The sequence below is a fragment of the Elephas maximus genome, chromosome 5 (genome assembly GCF_024166365.1).
Source record: "Elephas maximus indicus isolate mEleMax1 chromosome 5, mEleMax1 primary haplotype, whole genome shotgun sequence".
Classification (NCBI taxonomy): Eukaryota; Metazoa; Chordata; class Mammalia; order Proboscidea; family Elephantidae; genus Elephas; species Elephas maximus.
Window position 1 is genome coordinate 163,733,210 of NC_064823.1, and position 23,639 is coordinate 163,756,848.

Sequence of the window (23,639 nt, forward strand, 5' to 3'; positions counted from 1 at the left end):
GCACTAGGTGACTGAGACACCATCCACTGTGGTATTTCTGTTACAGCAGCACTAGGTGACTGAGACACCATCCACCTGTGGTATTTCTGTTACAGCAGCACTAGGTGACTGAGACACCATCCACTGTGGTATTTCTGTTACAGCAGCACTAGGTGACTGAGACACCACCCACTGTGGTATTTCTGTTATAGCAGCTCTAGGTGACTGAGACACCATCCACTGTGGTATTTCTGTTACAGGAGCACTAGGTGACTGAGACACCATCCACTGTGGTATTTCTGTTACAGCAGCACTAGGTGACTGAGACACCCTCCACTGTGGTATTTCTGTTACAGCAGCACTAGGTGACTGAGACACCATCCACTGTGGTATTTCTGTTACAGCAGCACTAGGTGACTGAGACACCATCCACCTGTGGTATTTCTGTTACAGCAGCACTAGGTGACTGAGACACCATCCACTGTGGTATTTCTGTTACAGCAGCACTAGGTGACTGAGACACCACCCACTGTGGTATTTCTGTTATAGCAGCTCTAGGTGACTGAGACACCATCCACTGTGGTATTTCTGTTACAGCAGCACTAGGTGACTGAGACACCATCCACTGTGGTATTTCTGTTACAGCAGGACTAGGTGACTGAGACACCATCCACTGTGGTATTTCTGTTACAGCAGGACTAGGTGACTGAGACACCATCCACTGTGGTATTTCTGTTACAGCAGCACTAGGTGAATAAGACACCATCCACTGTGGTATTTCTGTTACAGCACCACTAGGTGACTGAGACACCCTCCACTGTGGTATTTCTGTTACAGCAGCACTAGGTGACTGAGACACCCTCCACTGTGGTATTTCTGTTACAGCAGCACTAGGTGACTGAGACACCATCCACTGTGGTATTTCTGTTACAGCACCACTAGGTGACTGAGACACCCTCCACTGTGGTATTTCTGTTACAGCAGCTCTAGGTGACTGAGACACCATCCACTGTGGTATTTCTGTTACAGCAGCACTAGGTGACTGAGACACCATCCACTTGGGTATTTCTGTTATAGCAGCACTAGGTGACTGAGACACCATCCACTGTGATATTTCTGTTACAGCAGCACTAGGTGACTGAGACACCATCCACCTGTGATATTTCTGTTACAGCAGCACTAGGTGACTGAGACACCATCCACTGTGGTATTTCTGTTATAGCAGCACTAGGTGACTGAGACACCATCCACTGTGGTATTTCTGTTACAGCACCACTAGGTGACTGAGACACCATCCACTGTGGTATTTCTGTTACAGCAGCACTAGGTGACTGAGACACCCTCCACTGTGGTATTTCTGTTACAGCAGCACTAGGTGACTGAGACACCATCCACTGTGGTATTTCTGTTACAGCAGCACTAGGTGACTGATACAGACAGGGACAGGGGAGCTTTTGCTCAGGGGCCGTGAGTTCACATTCACAGTGGTGGAATGCTCTGGAAAAGGATGGGGAGCATGGTATCACGACTTGAAGAATTTCATCAATGCCGCTGACTTGTCTGTGTAGAAATTGTTGAATTGGCTGTGTTTTATGTATATTTTCACCACAATAAAGCTAACACAAAAACAGCCCAGGGGGTGACGGGTAGGAGACAGGACCCCCCATAGCCGTTAGCAGAATGACGATGGGTTTGATCCTTTTGGAAAACAGTTCAGCTTCACTCCTTTCAGTCCGGTCATTGTCTTTCTGGGAATCTGCCCCAAGAAAATGGCCCTAAAGCAATGGCTGTAGGCTGTCATCAGTTCCAGGCCCCCTTGGCCGGCACCCCCACACTTACCCAAGCTGTACATAGTGCAGACGTCTGGCTCAGATGTCCTCCTCAGTAACTGCCTGGCGTCGTCCTCTGAAAAGCCCCCTTCTTTGCTGAAGAATGCCCTTTCTTCCTCACTGAGAAAGATCACATTTTCCGACCTAGAGAAAATGAAGTGTTTCATTTGAAATAACCTATTTCCAAAGCAGAGATTTCACATAGAACCACTTCTATCTTCCCAATTTGGCAGATACCTCCCACCCATCCACCCTGAGCCCAGCAGTGAAGACAACAAAATAAAGACAAAAACAGATCCTGCCCTCAAGGGCTGCCTCGTACAACCAGAGCATATGCCAAGGAGAAGGAGAGGCTGGGAGAAAAGCAGTAGGTCATGGTTTCCTGGGTTGGTGAACTCCTACACAGCCTTCAAAGCCCCACCTCAAATGCCCCCTCCCTGTAAGGCCTGCTGTGACCATTGAAGGGGGAACTGATCCTTCTATACCCCGAGCCCTCATAGTTCCTCACACGAGCTCTGCTGATGCTTCCCACAGCCCAACACAAACACAGGGCCCTCAGAGTGCTCGATAAAGTCAGGGGAGGAAAAGAAGAAAGGAGAGGAAAAACAGGAAGGAATAGGAGGGCAGGAGGTGACTTTCGCTTATAGGACTAAGTTAACAGTGTGATATGAAACTGTGAAATGCACTTTGGAACTTAGAGTGAGCCATTTTGAGAGGTTAAAGAGTAGCTTACAGGACATTCTACAAAATAACAACCCTGCATTCTTTGTAAGTGTCAATACCATGAAAGACCAAGACCGAGAAAGACTGAGAAATGTCCTGAATTAAAGGAAATGAAAGGGACACAACAAGAGGATGTGATGTGCGAGCTGGGACTTTCTTTGTCTGTAAAGGACAGTGAGGGGACAACGGTCAAAATCTGAGTAAGATCAAACAAAAACAAACCAAACCAAAAAAGCCAGTTGTCATCCAGTGATCTCTGACCCGTGTGTGCGGAGTAGAACTGCTCCACAGGGTTTTCAAGACTGTGGCCTTTTGATATCAGGTTGCCGGGCCTTTCTTCCAAAGTGTCTCTGGGAGGATTTGAACCTCCAACCTGTCAGTTAGTAGCTGAGTGCCACTCAGGTACTCTAGATTAGGTAATAGCCTCTGTTAACTTTCTGGTTTTGACTGTTGTCCCGTGGCTAGGCAAAAGAACTCTTTTTTTCTTTTGGATATGTATTATTTGAGAGTTTAAGAGGCTCTGTGTTTGCAACTTACTCTCAAAGGGCTTAAAATAAATAGAAGGGTAAGAGACAAAAGGACAAAGCAAATGTGACAAAATGTTAACATCTGAGGAATCTGAGTGAAGGATATACGAGAATTCTTCCCTATTCTTGTAGCTTTTTTGTAAGTTTGAAACTATATCAAAATAAAATTAAAAAGAAGAGCCACCAGGTTGTTCACTAAACAGAAAGATGAAAACCCAGGGCTGGAATAGGCAAGTTCAGCAAAGGTTTGTTGAGTGACTAAGGAACGCACTTAGGGGTCTTCAGCTATAAACAGGACCAATGGCACCTGGCACCGTCATCTTTCTGGGTTTAGGGGAGGGAATTGATTAACTCATCCCCACTGGCTTTTCCAGCTCTGATGTTGGCCATTTCAAGGACGTTCAAGTCACACAGACGCCCATCCACCTGTCAAAAAGTTGTGACCCCCTTTGAAGATGTTGGGAATAGTCTAGACCAAGGGTCCCCAAAGAGCAGTCCGTGGAACCCCAGCTAGGCACAAAGCTAATAGGGTTGTATGAGAAAGGGTTCTAGGGGTCAGCTAAGTGTGGGAAACATGCTTCAACAGGAACAAAAAAAGGTTCAGCCTTCTGGGAGCCTTCCTTGTGTGGGACTCCTTATGAATCACCAAGGGGAGGAGGGACAGAGCATGCCCCAGAAGGATCTGACCAAGATGGGAGGCTGGTGGAGTGGTTGGAAGGAACACACTTTGGGAAATGCTGTCCTAGCTACAGCTGTTGGTGTCCAGGCCCAGCGGCGTCGACTGCTTCTGGAGAAAGGGGTGCGAGAGATACCAGACCACACAGTATGAATTAGTGGGGACAGAAGGGCTGGAGTGGCAGGCTCCAAACGGCCTCTGAGGTTTGGTCTGGGAGGTGCCAGCCAGTCTCAGACACAGAAGGAAACAGAGAGCTAGGGCCAGAGGGGACAGGGCCACCAGAGCCCCAGCCCAGGAAGGGCTGTCTCCTCACACCCACAAACCCCGGCTCCTGTTTGAGGCTCCACAGTGACAAGTCAAGGCCAGGTGGACAGTTCTGTCCCAAGGCAGGCCCAGGTGTGTGTAGGGACACTCTCCAAGAATGTCCCACTTTGCCTGGACCAGGCACTGGAGACACGCAGGTGACCAGAAAGTCCTTCCCCTCGGAGTTCCCCAACTGGGGTGGGGGGACAGGCAGGCCATTTCCAGGAGTGGGGGAGGCATGGTCAGGAACAGCTCTCCCACCAAAGCAAACTGGAAGGGGGGGTGGAGATGGCACCCCAGGCAGCTGGCACATGTGTCAACCAGAGCAGAGCAGCCCTCTCACAGCTGGGGTCGGGGTGTGCTGATGGTGAGTGGTGGTCTCTGAGATTGGGGTGACAGAGGGGGCTGGGTCTTGGGGGGCCTCAAAGTCCAGCCCAAAGAGTTCTAAGGGCTTTATGAAGGGGGGTGGTGCAGTGGTTAAAACGCTCAGCTGCTAACTGAAGGTTGGTGGTTTGAATCCACCAGCCGCTCTGAGGGAAAAAGATGTGCCGATCTGAAGATTTATAGCCTAGGAAACCCTATGGGGCCGCTCTACTCTGTCCTAAATGGTCACCAAGAGTCCAAATCTATTCAAAGACAATGGGGTTTGGTTTTTGGTTTGGTTATGGATTACATTGTGTCTCTCCCAAATATGTGTTGGGATCCTAAACCCTATATCTGTAGATGTAATCCTGTTTGGGAATAAGGTCTTTGTTTTATGTTAACAAAGCTACGTCAGTGTAGGGTGTGTCTTAAACCTGATTTCTTCTGAGAGACAAAAAGCAGACTGACACAGAAGCAGCAGAAATAGGGAAGACGGACAGTGGGACGAGGGGACCACTGGGCTGCAGAGGCTGAGACAGGAATCTCCCCCAGGGCCCGCAGAGAGAGCCTTCCCCTAGAGCCGGTGCCCAGGATTCAGACTTCCAGCCTGCTGCCCTGCGAGAAATGAATTCCCGCTCTTTAAAGTCCCCACTTGTGGTGTTTGTGTCACAGCAGCCTAGGAAAGCCAGATTGGGAGGGAAGAGGACAACTTTGTAATTCAGAAAGAATCCGGCCAGCAGTTGGGGGAGGACACCGGGTCCAGGTAGAGGCAGGGGATGGGGGTGGCAGGCCACGGGAGGCCACAGCTGGGGCAGATGTGAAGGGAGTCAGCGGATGACAGGGAGGAAAAATCCAGAGGCTGTGGGTGGGGGGGGACCCAGGCCGATGTCCAGCGTGTGGCCTTGGAGAAGCCCCCCAGGTGGGACAATGAGTAGGGTCCGACTCACTCAGGCTGGCCCTCCAGGCTGATGAGCTCTGTCCGCACAAAGCCGACCTGGCCCGAGGCTGCATGCCGGCCAAGGCACCAGGGTAGGCCGGGCACCCGTGCTCCGAGGACCTGGATGGGGTCACCCTCTTGGAAGGTCATCTCATCGGGCCTGGAGCCCTGGCAGTCTCCCACTGCCGAGGCCAGGCCCCCTGCTGTGGGAAAGAGGCCAATGGTCAGTGCTGGGGGGCGGCACGGGGTGGGGGAGGGTACAACATGTCCTCAGGCCAGGGAACAAGGTCCTGCGGTGACCTTGGGCTCTGTCACTCATGCAGGCAGCAGATATACCTTTCGTCTGTCGGGGTGCAGTGGGGTGAATAGGGGCCCCCCAAATTTATGTCCACCAGCAACTTCAGAAGTTGCCCCTATTTGGAAAGAGTGTCTTTGCAGATGTGACTAAGTACAGGCCCTGGGGATGAGGCCGTCCTGGATTAACAGGTGTGCCCTAATCCAATGACAAGGCTCCTTAAAAGAAAAAAAAGGCAGACACACAGGGAAGGCGAGGCAGAGGCCAGAGGGGTGCGGCCCCAGCCCAGGCTTCCAGCAGCCCCTGGAAGCTGGGAGGGAGGCAGGGAGACACCTCCCTCAGAGCCTCCGAAGCAAGCCGCCCTCCGACACGTTGACTTTGACTTTGGACTTCTGCCCCCAGAGTTGTGACAGAGTGTCTGTCTGTCGTTTTAAGCCTCCAGTGTGTGGTGCCTTGTTGCAGCCGTCACAGGACCCTAACACAGAGTTTGCAGAAAAGTGTTGCCACAGCAATGTGAGGGGATGTGTGCCCACCTGGTCCCCCCTCCAAAGAAAACCAAACCCACTGCTGTCGAGTCGATTCCGACTCAGAGCAACCCTATAGGACAAAGTAGAACTACCCCATAGTGTTTCCAAAGAGCACCTGGTAGATTCGAACTGCTGACCTTTTGGTCAGCAGCCATAGCACTTAACCACTAGACCACCAGGGTTTCCACCTGATCCCCAGGTGGTGGCGTTTGTTTCGCCCACTGAACAGAAACTGAGGCCTGGAGACAGGTGACGTTGGCTCAGGCCCAGCACAGCTGTAAACACAAGCTGGTCTGTAACCCCTCCCCTCCCCACATGAAGCCTTGTGTCCAGGTAACAGGTACAGAGGCAGGTCAGACAGGGGCTGGCTTGGTGCATGGTATGACACGCTGGACCGGGGGCTCCTGCCAGGGCCTCTTCTCGAACAGCAGACCTTGCCGGGCAAGGCCCCGCCTCAGCCGCAGCTGCCGCCTCCCAGGAGGCTCACGTGGAACCAGAAAGAAAGCAGAGTCGAGAGCCTGCTGAGCTGTGAGTGGAGGCACAGTCGAGGCCCTTTGGGGGCCGGTCGACCAGGGCCCCCAGCCCGGTGTTGCGGTAAGCTGTGTGGTTTGGACTGGCCAGTGGGTCTGCCTGAGCCCTCCTCCTGCCCCTTACCTGTTATCGCGAGGCCAGGCGCCACAGATCCATCCATGGAGTCCTCCAGGGAGTCCCAGGGGACCCTCAGAGCCCACCTGGAGAGGAAAGGGGGGTCTTTGCTGCTGGGAATTCAGATTTGGGGCAGATTGAAACTCTGCCGAGACGAGGAGAGTCAGCAGCCCCCCAGTGACCAGAGAGGACCCCAGCGTGCAAGGGCCACCTCTCCCTCACCCCTTGCACCTGCCCACGGTGCAGCCTTCAGGCCCCCCATCCCTGAGCCCTGCAGAACTCCCAAAGCATCTGCCCCTCGGCCACCTCCACCAGCTCAGAGCAATGGCGGAGTAGGGGCTCCAGCCAGGGGCTCCGGAGGCCCAGATTCAAAACCTGGTCCTGCTGCCCCCTTGCTGTGTGGCCTCAGCAGATGGCTTCTCTCTCGAGGCCTCGGTTCCTTCAGCTAGAAAGCAAGAAAGTGGGCAAGACAGTCCACTGTCTCTCCTTCGTGGTGTAACATGCCGGAAAGCTTATGCTGAAGAAGGGCATAGGGAGGCACTCAGTGTCCTCTGTGGGGACCCTGCTGACCATACCATGCAGGGAGTTGTGGGGAGACTTACAGCAGAAAGGCCTCTCTGGTCTTAGTGAGAGAAGCCGAGCCAGAGCTCAATGTCTCAAGGACACTGCTAAGTGGTTAGATGGAGTTTCTCTTTTCTCTTTGGCTTCCGGGAAGGTCCAAACCAAATTTACACCCCACATCCAGTAAGTGAGCAGGAGCTTACATTTTACCTGTGCTAGCATGCTTTTTTCACTTTGGCTGCCAGGAAGCTCCAAGCCAGGTTTATGTCCACATTCAGTAAGTAGGCAGGAGCCTAAGCTTTTCCTGTGCTAGCATACCCTTTGGTTCCTAGTTGGACAGACTTCCGCATGCCTTCTGACTATGGGCACCCAGGTCATGTCACTCCCTCAAGAACTTTTGGAATGAGCCAGAATGGGAGGCAAGGGCTCCATGCTATCTCACCCCAGGACAGTTTGCCATGTAGATCACTGCCTTGTCCTGAGGTGGAAGCCAGAAGCTAAGAGAAGTGGACCAACCCATCGAGGCCACGCACAGTTCTATCTGCTCCCTGGCCTGAGGGCTGGGCTGGGCCTGGAGGCCTCACAGCACTACAGGACAGCAGGAGGTGAGAAACGAAGGTCGGTACCTACTGATGAAATGGAGTCAAAGGTTCCAGGACCACTGCAGCCACCTCCTCAGAGGACGTGCTGGGGCTGGGGCTCCGTGAGTCCACTTCTGAGGCTGCTTCTCCCTGGGGGCCCTGCCCTGCACTCCAGGGTCCAGTTGCTGCTCTCACGCCAAGGTCAGGACACAGGACAAAGTAGGACCCTTCAAAGGTACCAGGTGGTCACGTCAGGTGCCTGGCACTGAGGGACCAACTGCCCTCTACAGCCACAGAATCTAGCTGCCCCCAGGGGGGCCGAAGGAACGTGGACCCGGGGCTAGGACCCAGACACAGCCCCGGCTCAGCCTCAGGCTCTCCCTGGACCTCAGTTTCCCCATCTGGGCTATGAAGGGCCAGACATGGGACGCCAGGTGTCCCTCCTGCTGACTGCCCCATGAGCACGACTGTGCTGGGCGCGGTTCCCCTCTTCTCTGTGGTAAGGGTAGGAAAGGGCCCCGTTTTCAACCCTTAGAGCTCAGACTCAGAGTCCAGTTATGAGGCTGGCATCCCCGTTTCTTTGGGGGCTGACAAGGGCCTTTATAAGGATGTGAGAGTACCTGGGGCATACTGCTGTCAGCATCGCCCCAAGACCCCCCACCCCTGTCTGAGCCCCGCCCCCACTTCAGCTCACATGAGTCTATCTCGTCTCCATTGGTGGTCAGGGCCCTGGAAGCTTCCGGCACCCCGTGTCCCCATCCCAGCCCTGCCCATCCCCCACCTCACCTGGTTGTTGAGGCTCACCTTCCTGCATAAGCAGACTCTCGTGCATCAGCCTCAGGGTCTCCTCCTCCAAGCAGACCTCCAGGGCTGTCTCCTCCTCATCCTCGGGCGCCTGCAGCCAGAAGGTCTGGTCCACCAGCAGGTTCTCCAGGCAGTGAGGTATGAAGCCTGGGGGAATCAGCCTAGTTATCAAGGAGCTCTGGACGGAGGCCAGGGGCTGCACACCCCCCACAGCCCGGAGCTGGCCGGGCCACGCATGGACCAGGCCCCAGGCAACCCCAGGTGACACGCTGCCCCTGCCCACAACCCTCCAGACCCTCCTCTGGCTGTCCAGCTTCAAGGAGGTTTAGCTGAGTCAGTGGAGCTAAATGGCCCCAGTTGAAATCTTGGCTTTACAAGCCACTGGCTGGAGCCCAACAAGTCACCCAACCTCTGTACCTCTGTGCTACAGATTGAATTGTGCCTCCCTAAAATGTGTGATCTAAATCCTAACCCTATACCTATGGAATAAGGGCCCTGCTGGCAAAGTGATTGAAGTGCTCTGCTGTTAACAGAAAGGTCGGTGGTTCGAACCCACCAGCCGCTCCTCAGCAGAAAGATGTGACAGTCTGCTTCTGTAAAGATGTACGGCCTAAGAAACCTTATGGGGCAGTTCTACTCTGTCCTATGGGATCACTAGGAGTCTGAATCCACTGGACTCGAGGGCAGTGGGTTTGGTAATTCTATTTGGGAATAGGGTTTTCTTTGTTATGTTAATAAGGCTATAGTATAGGGTGTGTTTTAAACCAATCATGTTTGAGACATAAAAAGAGCAGATTAGGCACAGAGGAAAGCAAGGACAAGAGGGGAAAATAGATGTCCCGTGGGGATCTCTAGCGAACACCAGGAGAACACTAGAGAAGCTGAGACAAGGACCTTCCCCTAGAGCTGGCGCCCTGAATTCAGACTTCTAGCCTCCTAAACTGCAAGAAAATAAATGTCTGTTGGTTAAAGCTCCCCACATGTGGTACTTCTGTTACAGCAGCTGTCAGAGACTGAGACAGTCTGATTCTCATGTGTAAGGTGGAGAGCTGAAGACGAAGATAAGAAACCCAGAGGAGCCTCTAGCTGTCATCCCTCATCTCCATCACCTTCAGGTCTTGTCTTGGCGATGCTGCGATGTCCTTTCACCCCATTTCAGGTAGTGAGCCCCCCAACCACAGCCTACCCAGCAGGAAGTATTGACTTGCTCTCTGTTTATAAGGATAAGGGAAATGATGAAAAGGTCATTCATTCGAAGGACATGTGGTGTGCAGTGTTGAAGAAGGGAGCCAGGAAAGCCTGCCACCTTCTGACCAATACCATGGGAAGGTTAGACTGGGATGAGTTACTTCCACTAGGAACCTCAGTGTCCTCCTCTGTGATGAGAACAGCATTCAAGATAGAGGTTAGCACAGGCTTTCTCAAGGTGCTCAAGAAATGGCGTCTGTTGTTCTCGTTGTCCGAGGGCCTGAGTCATCCAGCGAGGATGATGGACCAAGATTCCCAGGGAGATGAAATTAAAAACCAGTTGCCACTGAGTCGACCCGGACTCATGGCGACCCCACGTGTCTCAGAGCAGAGCTGTGCTCCACAGGGTTTTCAGGGACTGGTCTTTCAGAAGTAAATCATCAGGGCCTTCTTCCGAGGTGCCTCTGGGTGGACTTGAACCTTCAACTTTTCAGTTAGCAACCGGGTGCGTTAAGTATTTGCACCAGCCAGCGACTCCTGAAGATGCAGTTAGGTTCTGTAAATGCCTCTAGATAGAGCCAGAATCGACTTGGCAGCAACTAACAACAACAACAACGGGGCTGGGAATTTTTAGAAAGAGAGCAATTTGGACAAGGTTGAAATAATATGTTCCCTGGTCCACACTCGGGTGATCGGAACTCAGCTTCCCTCCAAGCTTGGTTAAGTGAAATGATGCGCGGTGGCAGTGGAAGGAATTGGTACGTGCGTGTTCAGCTTAAAGAAACCCTGGTGGCACAGTGGTTAAGAGCTCAGCTGCTAACCGAAAGGTCAGCAATTCGAATCCACCAGGCACTCCTCGGAAACCTATGGGGCAGTTCTCCCCTGTCCTGTAGGGTGGCTACGAGTTGGATTTGACTTGAGAGCAATGGGTTTGGCTATTGTTTTTCAGTTCAGCCTAGATCATTCTGGCTACAAAGAATGATTGCATTCCACCGGCCACACCATCCCTCCCTCAGAACAAGGGACGTGTTGTTTTTGTCCCTTGTGGGCTAACCTACCATTATAGGGTCGCTAGAGTCGGAATCGACTTGATGGACGGCAGCGGGTTTCGGGACTAACCGATATCCTAAAGCACTGATTTGAAACAAGTGTCCCTCATGGGTGTCCCCATAACCAGGGAGGGGGGCTCGAGCCTGGGAGGGCCATGCTTTACCAAGAGCGTGGTAGGTGGAGAACTTCCAGATCTCTTCAAAGGTCTTAAACGTCACCGCAATCTGGCCTCGGTCGCTGTGGATGGACAACAGCCTGGCTGATAATTCCTTAAAGAAAAGAAATAGAAATCAGGAACATTTCGGAGGTTTGGGGCATCTGGCCATCAGGAGGTCAGGAGCCACCCAGCTGGGAACATCCTGCAGAGTGACCCTGGAAGGCGATGCAAGTGCACAGCAGATTCCTTTATGGTCCAAGTCTACTCCTCCCCAGCTCGAAAGCCAGCCATGGCTCCCCAGTGCCTGTGGCCAAACTCGTGCTCCTCCCAGAGCTCGTGTTGCCCCTCTGCCCTCTGCACTTCCCCGCCTGCCCTTTTGCCTGATTTCTTCATCCCTGAGATGCCAGGTTCTCCCAGTATGATTCTAGTCCCTGCTCACAGTGCATTCTCAGCCTCGAGCTACCCCACCCCTGCCTTCCAGCTCCTCCTGCAATGTGGCTTCAGCTCCAGCAATGCTGCTTCTCCACGGACACTCCTGGTGGTGATGGTCACATCGAAAACAGCAACAGCTATTGGAGGCCATTGGGTGGCACTGTGTCAGCGCTTGGCTGCTGACCGAAAGGTTGGAGGTTCTAGTCTGCCTGGAGGTGCTGTGGAAGAAAGGCCTGGCAATCTATTTCCAAAAAGCCAGTCATTGAAAACCCATGGAGCTCAGTTCTGCTCTGGCACACGCGGGGTTGTCACGAGTCCGGGTTGATCAACTGCAACTGGTTTTGTGTTTTAACAGTGCAACACTCACAACTCATGAAGTGGGAGTGCTATTGTCATCCCGTTTAACAGGTGAAGACACAGACCCCTGTTTCTTATCCAGTGTCTGACTACCAGTAAGTGGAGCAGCTGCCATCCAAACCCAGGACACTCCCGCCAGCATCCTAAACCTTGGCCGCTCTCTTTGTCGAGCTTCAACTATGTGCTGGGCCCTGAGCTGGGGCTGTTCACACACTCTCATGTTGGCTCTGAGGAGCAGTAACTCTAAGTATGCCCAGCATATGGGGGAGGACGCTGGACCCACAGCGGTAAGGGGTGTCAGCCAAGGCCAAGCCAGTCTGACTCCAAAATGTGAGATCATAACCGCCCAGCCAGGCCCTGATCCCAGGACTCTGCCACCCATGGGAGACCTGCCAGCCCAGCCCCCTCCTCCCACAACCCTCTGATCCAGCAAAACAAGAAAATGAAAAAGATCGGCTCCACACCTTTTTACTCCCCATAAAAGAGACTCAAAAGTTGCAAGGGACAGAATTTGGAAAGTAGCGGCCTGTGTCCCCATGGTCTGCCTGAGCATCCTGGGACAAGACACCCTACCATCCTGCCCTCCTGTCCAACCCCGGCCCACTCCTCTGCTCCGTCCCCCTCCATCTCCATCCTTGCGCCTGCCCCCCTGAGCCCCCAGCCGTGGTGCCCACTCACCCCGAGCACACGTGCCACCTCCCTGGTATCGTTCTCCAGCAGCCGGAGCCTTGCCCGCACTGCCTGCTGCAGCTTGGGGTCCGGCCGCCTGCTCCTCCTCTGCACGGCCAGCACTGTCAAGGTCAGGTCTGCAAGGGGCAGATGGGGGTCAGTGGTCTGCCTGGCCCTCCCTGTGAGTCCCCCATCCACACGGGTAACATGGAGGCCACAGGGCCTGGGGCTCATGGGGCCCAGGTCCTGGAGCCGAGAGACTGGGTCCATATTTTGACCCGTCACTGCCCACCATAAACCAGACAAGTGGTGTGTCTGCCCTGACCCTCATTGCCAGAGTGTGAAATGAGTTAGAGCCAACTGTCCTGAGCCCACCTGTGCTGAGCTCACCTGTCCTGAACACACCGGTCCTGAGTCCACCCACCCTAGACTCATCTGTCCTGAACCTGTCTGTCCTGAGCTTACCTGTCCTTATCTAAACTTGTTTGTCCTGAGCCTGCCTGTCCTAAATCCACCTGTCCAGAACATACCTGCCCTGAACACATCCATCCTGGACTCACCTATCTTGCATCTACCTGCCCTGAGCCTACCCATCCTAAGCCCACCTGTCATGAACCCACCCATCCTGGACTCACCTCTCCTGAGCCTGCCTGTCCTGAGCTCACCTGTTCTTACCTAACTCACTTGTCCTGAGCTCACCTGTCCTGAGCCCACCCATCTTGGACTCGCCTGTCCTGGGTCTGCCTGTCCTGAACGCACCTGTTCTTACCTAAACCCACTTGTCCTGAGCTCACCTGTCCTAAATCCACCTGTCCTGAGCCCACTGACCTAAACTTGCTTCTCCTAAGCCCACCCATCCTGGAGTCACCTGTCCTGAGCACACCTATCCTGGAGTCACCTGTGCTGAGCCCACCCATCCTGGAGTCACCTGTCCTGAGCACACTTATCCTGCAGAGCAATGGGAGAAGAGGGCCACACTACACCCCAGAACAGGCTGGCACAGACCAGGCGTTCAGTAGATGGTCCCTGGTCACCGTTACTTCTACCTCTGGCCTCTCCAAGCTCCAATCCATCACTGCAGAATTCTCCATTCCCTCCCACCCTCCAAACTGCTTCCTCCCCTTTCTTTCTCAGCTTCAAAAGGGCCCCCCACTTTCACCAAACCCTCCCCTCCAGGTCAAAGCTGCCTCTCGTTCACCCAGTACATCAGCCCCCCAGCAAATCCCAGTGGCTCTGTCTGGTGGGTTGAATTGTGTCTTCCCAAAAGACGTGCTGAGATCCTGACCCTGGCACCTGTGAACACGGCCTCGTTAGGGAATAGGGTCTTTGCAGAAGTTAGCGAGTTAAGATGAGGTCACGCTGGAGGGGTGGCCCCAATCCAGTGACGGGCGTCCACACCAGAGCAGGAGAGGACACAGAGACACATGGAGGAGATGGCCATGCGAGGATACAGGGCAAGGCACCTGTGTCCCCTCACCACTCGGAGGCTGCACCTTCCCTGTGTGTCCTTGCCAGCACACAGGCTCCTGGAGCAGCCACCTCAGCTCTCTCCTTTCCTCTCCATGCCGGGCTGGGAATGTGGAGAAAATGAGCCTTCCTGAACCTGACCTCAAGACTTCCACTGCCAGGAAGTGGTGGTCTCAGACCTGGCCCCCAGCCCCTGCAAAACGCAGCGAAGAGGGGGAAGCAAGGAGGAGAGAGAGGAATAGGGAGGGAGGAGAGGGAGGAGAGAGGAGGGGAGGGAAGAAGGAAGGAGGGGGGCAGAAAGGGAGGGGGAGGGGGAGAGGGGAACAGGAGAAGAGGGTAGAAAGGAGGCAGAGGAGGAAGGTGGGGAAGGGAGAGGGGGCAGGAAGAGAGGGAGATGGTGTCATGGATTGAATTATGTCTCCCCACAAAAAACATGTGTATCAATGGTTAGGCCATAATTCCCAGTATTGTGTGGTTGTCCTCCATTTTGTGATTGTAATTTTATGTTAAGAGGATTAGGGTGGGATTGTAACACCACCAACATTCAGGTCACCTCCCTGATCCAAGGTAAAGGTTGTTTCCCTGGGGTGTGGCCTGCACCATCTTTTATCTCTCAAGAGATAAAAGGGAAGCAAGCAGACAGCTGGGGACCTCATACCACCAAGAAAGCAGTGCCGGGAGCAGAGCGCGTCCTTTGGACCTGGGGTCCCTGCACCTGAGAAGTTCCTCAACCAGGGGAAGATTGAGGACAAAGACCTTCTTCCAGAGCCAACAGAGAAAGCCTTCCTCTGGAGCTGATGCCCTGAATTTGGGCTTGTAACCTGCTAGACTGTGAGAAAATAAATTTCTCTTTGTTAAAGCCATCCACTTGTGGTATTTCTGTTACGGCAGCAGTAGGTGACTAAGACAGGTGGGAAAGGAGAGAGGGGAGGGGAGGGAAGAAAAGGAGGAGGGAAGGGTGGGGGAGGTCTAGGGGAGGGGAGAGGGGAAGGAAGAGAAGGGGGGAACACACGGGAAAGGGAAGAGGGGAAGGGGGGAGCAGGGGGGAGGACAAGCCCCCAAACCTCTAGAAGAGCATCCAGCCCCTGCCTTAGAACTTTCTAGCCAGGGCTCGCCCCTGTGTGGAAGGACCAGTGGCCAGCTGAATGGGCTGCGCTCCCCACACGGGGTTCTAGGAGACTCTAGGAGGTTTCAGCTCTTGGCTCCTGTTGGCAGAGGCTTTGCATTTTAACATACAAAACACCACCCCTCCCCCAAATTGTTCAACAGGCCCTCTCACTCCAGGGTGAGGATGAAAGTGGCCTCCCCGGAACTGGGACCACAGGCTCGCTGACCCTGACAGGGAAGTGCGAGGACAAGGGATGGGCAGATGCCAATGTTGAGGTCCCTGAACCCCCCACGGCCAGGAGTTGGGAGTGGGGCCTCAAGTAAAGAGCTTCTTCTGGGCCCACCTCTGCTTGCCCTGCCCCCTCGGCCCAGGGACTCTGTCCCCCGCTCCATCCTCCCTACCCCGGGAAATCCCACTCTTGGAGCCACTCACAGGCCCCCTCCACTGGGCAGCTGGCCCTGCACGGTGCTCCTGAGATCCCCTCCCTCCCTGTGCACCCCCAAACTCAGTGGATACTTTCTGCTGGTCTGACCACACCCCTCCTGGGAGCCTCTCCTCAGGGGGGGTCTCTCAAGGGTCTCCCTTTCTCCCATGGGCCATCCCCTTGACTGAGCCACACAGCCCCTACAGGCTGACCTTGGCTTCAGGCCCCTGCTAGAAATACAGACTCTTGGACCAGGTCATCTGCATTTGACAAGCCCCTCCCCAACCCCATGGGAATGTTAAGGTGGTAGGCTGGAGTCCTTGGAAATCCTGGTGGTGTAGTGGTTAAGAGCTATGGTTCTAACCAAAAGGTCAGCCGCAGTTTGAATCCACCAGGCGCTCCTTGGAAACCCTCTGTGGCAGCTCTACTCTGTCCCGTGGGATTGCTGTGCGGTAGAATCAGCTCACCGGCAATGGGGTTTTAGGCTGCCGTCCTACTGGGGGCCCCGGGTCAGACAATCCTTAACCCATAGTCCCTAGGACACCGGAGGACTGGAGGCGAGGGAGGCGTCCAGGGCCCTGCACCCTATGATTTAACTCACGTGCAGCGTAGATGACCTACCTGTCGGATACGCTGCCATCTGGCCCAGAAGGGTCCCTCAGCAGGCCGTGCGCTGCCAGGTTGGGGAGCAGCACCTGTGTCTGCAATATAGCAGGTTGGGAGAGAGGTAATTCAGGTGAGAACAAGCAAGTATTCGCAATGCAGGCACTGAACCCTCCAGATCTTTCTCAAAAAGAAGAGGTGAGCGTATGCAATTATGAACCACCTGTCTTAGTTCTCCAGTGCTGCTATAACAGAAATACCACAAGTGGGCGGCTTTAACAGAGAAATTTATTTCCTCAGTTTAGGAGGCTAGAAGTCTGAATTCAGGGTGCTCGTTCTAGGGGAAGGCTCTCTCTCTGTTGGCTCTGGAGGAAGGTCCTCTTCTCTTTTGAACTTCTGCTCCTGGGAGATTTCCACATGCCTTGGCATCTCTCTTCCCCCATCTCTGCTCACTCGCTTGCTTGTTTAATCTCTTTTATATCTCAAAAGAGATTGGCTCCAGGTACACCCTACACTAATCCCGTCTCATTAGCATAATAAAGCCAATCCATTCCCAAATGGAATTATAACCACAGGCATAGAGCTAGGATTTACCACACATGTCCTTAGGGGACACATTTCAATCCCTAACACCACCTTTTGTGTGGTTACCTGTAACAGGTCACCACACATGCAAAGGCTTGGAGCAATACAGCTGTATAATCCTATAGCCTGGGAGGGAGAAGAAATTGAAGTTGCCAACAACTTCATTCTGCTTGGATCAACAGTCAACATCCATGGAAGCAGGGGTCAAGAAATCAAACAACATACCTTGTGCAAATTTGTTGCAAAAGACCACTTTGAAGTTCTGAAAAGCGAAGATGTCACTTTGAAGACTAAGATGCCCCTGACCCAAAAAAAAAAAAAAAAAAACTGACCCAAGCCACGATCTTTTCAGTCACCTCGCATGCATGCGAAAGCTAGACGATAATAAAAGGAAGACAGGAGAACTGAAGGGTTCAAACCGTGATGTTGCTGAAGAATACTGACCTGACAGCAGGGAAGAATCAGTCTTAGAATAAATACAACCAGAACGCTCCTTAGATGGCGAGACTTATTTTGGACATGTCATCAGGAAAGACCAATTGCTAGAAAAAGACATCACGGAGGGTAGCAAAATGAGGGAAGCCCCCCGGGAGACGGACTGACACCGTAGCCACAACAATGGGCTTAAACATACCCACGATTGCGACGGTGGCTCAGGACGGGGCAATGTTTTGTCCTGTTACCCACAAGGTCGCCCCGGGTCTGAGCCGACTCAATGGCAACCAAAGACAATGTAGTTTGAGAGGCAGAAATGCCACACACGTGCCACTGACCTGAAATCAAGGTGTGGGCAGGGCTGGTTCCTTCTGGAGGCCCCAGAGGGAGAATCCATTTCCTTGTCTTTTCCAGCTCTAGAGGCCGCCCACGAGGAAACCCTGGTGGCGTAGTGGTTAAGAGCTACGGCTGTTAAAGAAAAGGTCTACAGTTCAGATCCACCAGGTGCTCCTTGGAAACTCTATGGGGCAGTTCTAGTCTGTGCCGTAGGGTCACCATGAGTCGGAATCCACTCGATGGCAGTGGTTTTTTTTTGGTGAGGCCACCTACAGTCCTTGGCTCATGGCCCCCTCCTCCACCTTCAAGGCCAGCAGTGTGGCATCCTTCCATCTGCCCTCTGCTTCCATCCTTATATTCTCTCTCTCTCTCATCCTCCTGCCTCTCTCATAAAGACCCTTGCGATGACATTGGGCCCATCTGGATAACCCAGGATCTCTCCCATCTCAAAATCCCTCACTTGACCATGCCTGCAGGTCCCCTTTCGCATGGAAGGTCACATACACACAGGCTCTGGGGGTGAGGACTCAGATGTCTTTGGCCTGTTATTCTGTGGGTCTGGCAGATAGTGCTGTGTTCTGGTCTGGCTGCACCCTCTCCTGCTGGGTGCTCTGAGAAGCCTGCAAGGGTGTCACGTGGGGCTCATGGTCAAGCTGAGGACTCATGAGGTGCCCTCAAATGCCAGGGCCAGGGAGCATCCCAGGGGTCAGGACTAGGAGGGGTCCATAGGGCAGAGGCCCTGGCTCAGGTCTCATGGCCTGTGCATGGCCAAACTGGGACTTGAACCCTGAGAGCAGCTCAGTCCTCTATCACCGCCCATCCCCAGGGTCCTTGGCCAGCTTTTCCATCTCCTTACGCCTCTGCAGAATTTGCATCTTAGCCAACAGCAGACATGTTGAAGTCCTACCCTGTACGTGTGAGCATGACCTTGTGTGGAAATAGGGTCTTTGAAGACGTTATCAGCTGAATTAATGTGAGGTTATTGCAGAATAGTCCCTGGGTGGGGCAAATGATTAAATGCTCAACTACCCACAGAAAGGTTGGAGGTCTGAGTCCACTTAGAGGCGCCTCAGAAAAAAGGCCTGGCAATCTACTTGCGAAAAATCAGCAATCAAAAACCCCGGGGCCCAGGTCTTCTCTGACATGGGATTGTCATGAGTCACAGCTGACTTGACGGCAGCTGTTTTTCTTTATGCCAGAACAGGGTGGTCCCAACCCCATCCAAGTGGTGTCTTATAAAGCCAAGAAGAGACACAGAGAGGAGACAGAGGAAGGACGCCATGTGTCGCTGCGGCTGCAGCCCTGGAATGTTGGGAGCCACCAGGAGCTGGGAGAGAGGCAGGAGCAGTCTCCCGCAGAGCCTCAGAAGGGACCGCACAGCTGACACCCTGGTCTCGGACCCCCAGCCTCCAGAGCTGCAAGATGACAAATTCCTGTTCTTCCACGCCCCCTAGTTTGTGGTTCTTTGTCACAGAGCCCTGGATAACTAACACACCGTAACTAACACAAGCAGGGCCAGCTTGTGCAGACCTGTGGTTTCCAGCAGCTGATACCAAACTCCAGTACTCTCTGAAGCCCCTGGGACAGAGACATCAGACACGACCACGCCAGCTGCCCACCAGCCCTGGGCCTTGAGCGTCTCTGCCGGAAGTGCCGGGCGTCATGAGGGCGCTCATTTCAACTGCAACTGTTAACTGCCTGCAGTACACCAAGCCGGGTCTACCGTGTGCCGGGCCCCTCCCACGCTGTGCCAGCCCCCCATACACCAGGCCCCGCCCACAGCGCGCCAGTCTCGACCTATGATGAGCCAGGCCCCGCCCCCAGGGCTTCAGGCCCTGCCCACAGCGCCCCAGGTCCCACCCACAGTGTACCAGGCCCCGCCCACAGCGCGCCAGTCTCGACCTATGATGAGCCAGGCCCCGCCCCCAGGGCTTCAGGCCCTGCCCACAGCGCCCCAGGTCCCACCCACAGTGTACCAGGTCCTGCCCACACTTTTCCAGGCCCCGCCCCCAGGGCTTCAGGCCCTGCCCACAGCGCCCCAGGTCCCACCCACAGTGTACCAGGTCCTGCCCACACTTTTCCAGGCCCTGCCCCCAGTGCTGCAGGCCCTGCCAATGGTGTTCCAGACCCCACCCTCAGTGCTCCAGGCCCTGCCCATGATACTCTAGACCCCACCCTTGGTGCCCCAGGCCCTGCCCATGGTGATCCAGGCCCCACCCATAGCAGCCAGGCCCCTCTGACTGCCCTGTGTGGCTCCCCCCCTTTGGGCCAGCCCAAAGCGGGGCTCCATGTCCCAGGGCCCAGCCCAGAGCCAGCACACTAGGGCTCAGAGCTGTCTGCCATGTGGAAAGAAGCAGACAGTGCCCTGATCCAGGTTTACAACACCACCTCCTGCCCAGTGAAGAAGCCTGGGCTCCCGGGAGAAGTGCTGACCCTGTGGCAGGGCAGGAAAGTGCAGGATGTACCCAGAGTGTCTAACTACGTGCTCAGAGTGAGGGGACATGTCGGACGGCCAAACTGGGGACAACATGGACCCCAAAACAAATCGTCATGGCGGGGGCTACAGCCCGGAGAATAAGCTGCCCCTGGATGGGCCTGCACCAATGCAAAGGCAGGGGGTCCGGGGGCTAGGGGACAGCCCTCCTTACACAGAAAGCCAGTTAGCAGGTGTGGACGGATGAAGAACGAGTCAGCACGCGGCAGCATCACCAGTCAAGAACCACCGGTGCCTGAGAAAAGCTGGGTTTGATGAGGAATAGGATATTCAGTCTCCAAGCACCTAGGGAGCCCAAGTGGTGCAGTGGTTAAAGCCCTCGGCTGCTAACCAAAAGGTCGACGGTTCGAACCCGACTGCCACCCCGTGGGAGAAAGATATGGCAGTCTGCCTCTGTAAAGATTACAGCCTTGGAAACCCTGTGGGGCAGTTCCACTTTGTCCTATAGGGTCATTGTGAGTCAGAATCGACCCCACCGCAGTACGTTTGTTTTTTTGGTTGTTTTCCAAGCATCTTCCCACAAGTTGCGTGCTAGTTATGAAGGGAGAACCAGCACCTTTACAGAGAGGTCACCTGGCAGACTCACCTCCACCAGGTGATCTAAGTCAGCATCCCCAGTGGGGACACCTACCGACACCGCGTGCCTCCTGACACAGTGGCTGAGGACAAAGTCCCAAATGTATCTCCTGAGTCTAGTCCTAAAGACACGTCAGCTGTCCCCAAATCCAGGCACGGTCCACACAGCAGCTGGCCTCTCCTCCTCAAAATATCAACTTCCAGATGGGAAGACTCCACAGAGGCATGGCAGCAGAATGTAACGCGTGGCCCCCATAACCCGTAGCCCGCCTTTTGGTTAGCAGCTGAACTCTTAACCACTGTACCACCAGGGCTCCAACGCATGGCCCAGGAGTTCGTTTTGCCATAAAGGATGTTACTGAGAGGACTGGCAAAGCCCGAATGAGCTCAGTAGATTAGATAGCAGCATTAGTAAAACCATGACCTCGATGTCAGTGTGATTGCACTCTGCGATGTGGGGTGAAATGAGTTCCTTTATGTGGCCTTTTGACTTAGGTTTTTTGGAAAACATCTTGAGAGATTTTTTTTCCCTAAGCTCTTTATAGTTACTTTTGCTCTAGTTTTCTACCCCAGAGGATTTCCTACTTTTGTCCAGACTGATGGACATTTCCTGGGTAAACTATAAACAACTTGGTTTGATACTTTTTGTCTGGTCCTGGGCTGCAGCCTGCCCTCTGATTGGTGGGTACCTTGCAGGGATTGGTTGATAGACTACTGTGTGATGTCTCTGCGGGTTCTTTTCATGCAAATGAGATGAGTTATAGCCTACTATGCAAATGAAGTATCTGTGGACTAACGAGAGGAGATTGGTTAGTTCATGGCCCTGGTGTGGGGGGAGAGGAGGCACATCTTAAAATTGACAAGGAGCTGTGTATATAAGCAGCCAACCCCACAGAAGTTTTTCAGACAGAAAGAAACAGGAAGAGAAGCAACAGAAGCAGCAAAAGGAAGAAAGAAGAGAGAAGAAGCAGAGAGAGAGAGAGGAGAGGCAAGAAACCTCCTAAAAGACCTGTAGCATGGGTCAAAGGTTGTGACATTGAAGACCCAGTGGCAGAGCCAACAGCAACAGATGGTAGGGCCAAGGGGAGCCTGACCTCAGGGGGCTGAGAGGAGGCCTGCAAGGCCGAGAGGATCCGAGAGAAGTGTCCTGAACTAAAGAAGGGAGACTTTGCCTACATGCTCTCTGATCCTGGTCCTGAGTTGTACCCGGTTCTGTAGTGAACCAGTTAATTCTAAGCCTGTCCTGTTGAGTTCCGTGTGACCATTGCAACGTATTACTGAACCCAGCAGATAAGCCATGATAAGCCCTGGGAGGGATGGCTGGTGTCAGAATAGGTAAAAAGGCTGGACGGTGGAGGCTTGTCTGACCTCCACCTCCTAGGAATCAGCTTTGGGCTGACGGTGAGTCTCATCCCCCATGAAGTTAGACGGGTTCTGACCATGCCACTACTACGACCCTTTCACAGTGGGAGGGAATGTCCTGGTTTTAAGACATGGGTGTGTATTTTGGGCTAAAGGGCATTGCATCTGCAACTCACTCTCAAATTGTGCAGGAAAAAAAATATATGTATGTATAATATATATGGAAACCCTGGTGCCATAGTGGTTTAAGAGCTCGGCTGCTTACCAAAAAGTCAGCAGTTCAAACCCACCAGGCGCTCCTTGGAACCCCTACAGGGCAGTTCTACCCTGTCCTTTAGGGTTGCTATGAGCTGGGATCGACTCAACTTCAGCGGGTTTGGTTTTATATATCAGTTACTGTAGGGTCAACCCCGATCTCATGGCTTCCTGGTGTGTGTCAGAGCAGAACTGTGCTCCACAGGGCTTTAGGCTTGTTTTCTATGTCCTGTGCTGTACTTTCCATTGTTATTTTAATGTGAACTTTCCCTACTCACAAATAAAACGGTTTACTGTGTAACAGTGTATATTCTGATTCATAGATAGCAGAATCCAATCCCATGTTCACACAACGTCCAAATCAAATAACGTCCTATTTCACAGAACATGTCGGACCTTTGGGGACACATGTACAGTAAAACCTGCAAAAGCCGGAAACCGTAAGGCAGAAAACTATCAGAGAAGGAAAACTCAAATATTTTCCGTTAATCGAGAGCAATCGAAAGTGGTTAGACTGCACGCGTCAAAGGCAGAAAACTCACAAGACCCGGAAAAACAAGGCAATCCCAATGAGTTCTGGCTCTCACAGGTTTCACTGTATATATATACATGTATGCATGTATGTACGCGTGTGTGTGTGTGTGTATGGAAACCTGGTGGGGTAATTGTTAGGTTTGGCTGCTAACCAAAAGGTTGGCAGTTGGAATCCACCAGTGGCTCCTTGGAAACTGTATGGGGCAGTTCTACTCCGTCCTGTAGGGTTGCTATGAGCTGGGATCGACTCAACGGCAGCGGGTGTATACATACATGGACAGAGAGACAGAGGTCCTGCATGCGGTAACGTGTTGGCTTTTGAGGAATCAGAGCGAGGGTGACTGGGAATTGCTTGTACTCTTCCTCGCAATGCTTATCATCAGGCTGGAACAGAACAAAGTCAGAAGCTCATAGCGGCTTCTCGGCTGTGGAGAGTCCAGGCCCTCCTCTGGCCCCTGCCCAAGGCCGGCTGGCATCCCAGCCCAGAAGAGGAGCTGCGAGCGCTTGCCAGTGCTCCCAGATCTCCATGGCAGCTGGCTGCTTCCTGGAGCCTCTGCAGGAGGGAGACCTGGCACAGGTCAGGATTCTCCGCCCACACCCCAGCCCGAGGGATGCCCTGAAGCCCTCTGCTTGTCAGCTCCTGGCCCTCCCAGGGGTGGCAGCTCTGAGGAGGCTCATCCGACACTGTGTGCAGCTTTTCCAGCCTCTCCAAGTGCCTGGGGGGACACAGCATCCTACGTTTCCACGGGCGTCCCCCTGGGTGGTGGGCTCCGCAGGCCCCCGCCTGCAGGACCACCTCCCGTGAATCAGCACCCGGGAGCACGCCCCCTCAGCCCTCCTCAACTCTGCCCATGCCT

At 53.7% G+C, this 23,639-nt stretch overlaps 1 protein-coding gene across 10 annotated transcripts in view; it reads right to left on the reverse strand.

Moving 5' to 3' along the window:
- Positions 1–23,639, reverse strand: part of SH3TC1 (SH3 domain and tetratricopeptide repeats 1) — a 71,625-nt gene that overhangs the window by 38,873 nt on the left and 9,113 nt on the right. For 5 of the 10 annotated variants that reach the window (XM_049886685.1, XM_049886690.1, XM_049886692.1 and 2 more), the window contains exons 2-9: positions 16,224–16,303; positions 12,613–12,740; positions 11,152–11,257; positions 8,751–8,897; positions 7,996–8,173; positions 6,814–6,890; positions 5,348–5,540; positions 1,819–1,952 (exon numbers count right to left, since the gene is read on the reverse strand). In XM_049886685.1, coding sequence (XP_049742642.1) covers positions 1,819–1,952; positions 5,348–5,540; positions 6,814–6,890; positions 7,996–8,173; positions 8,751–8,897; positions 11,152–11,257; positions 12,613–12,740; positions 16,224–16,242 — 982 coding nt within the window. In that variant the 5' untranslated portion in view covers positions 16,243–16,303. The other 5 variants (XM_049886688.1, XM_049886686.1, XM_049886689.1 and 2 more) reach the window with 5 other exon arrangements.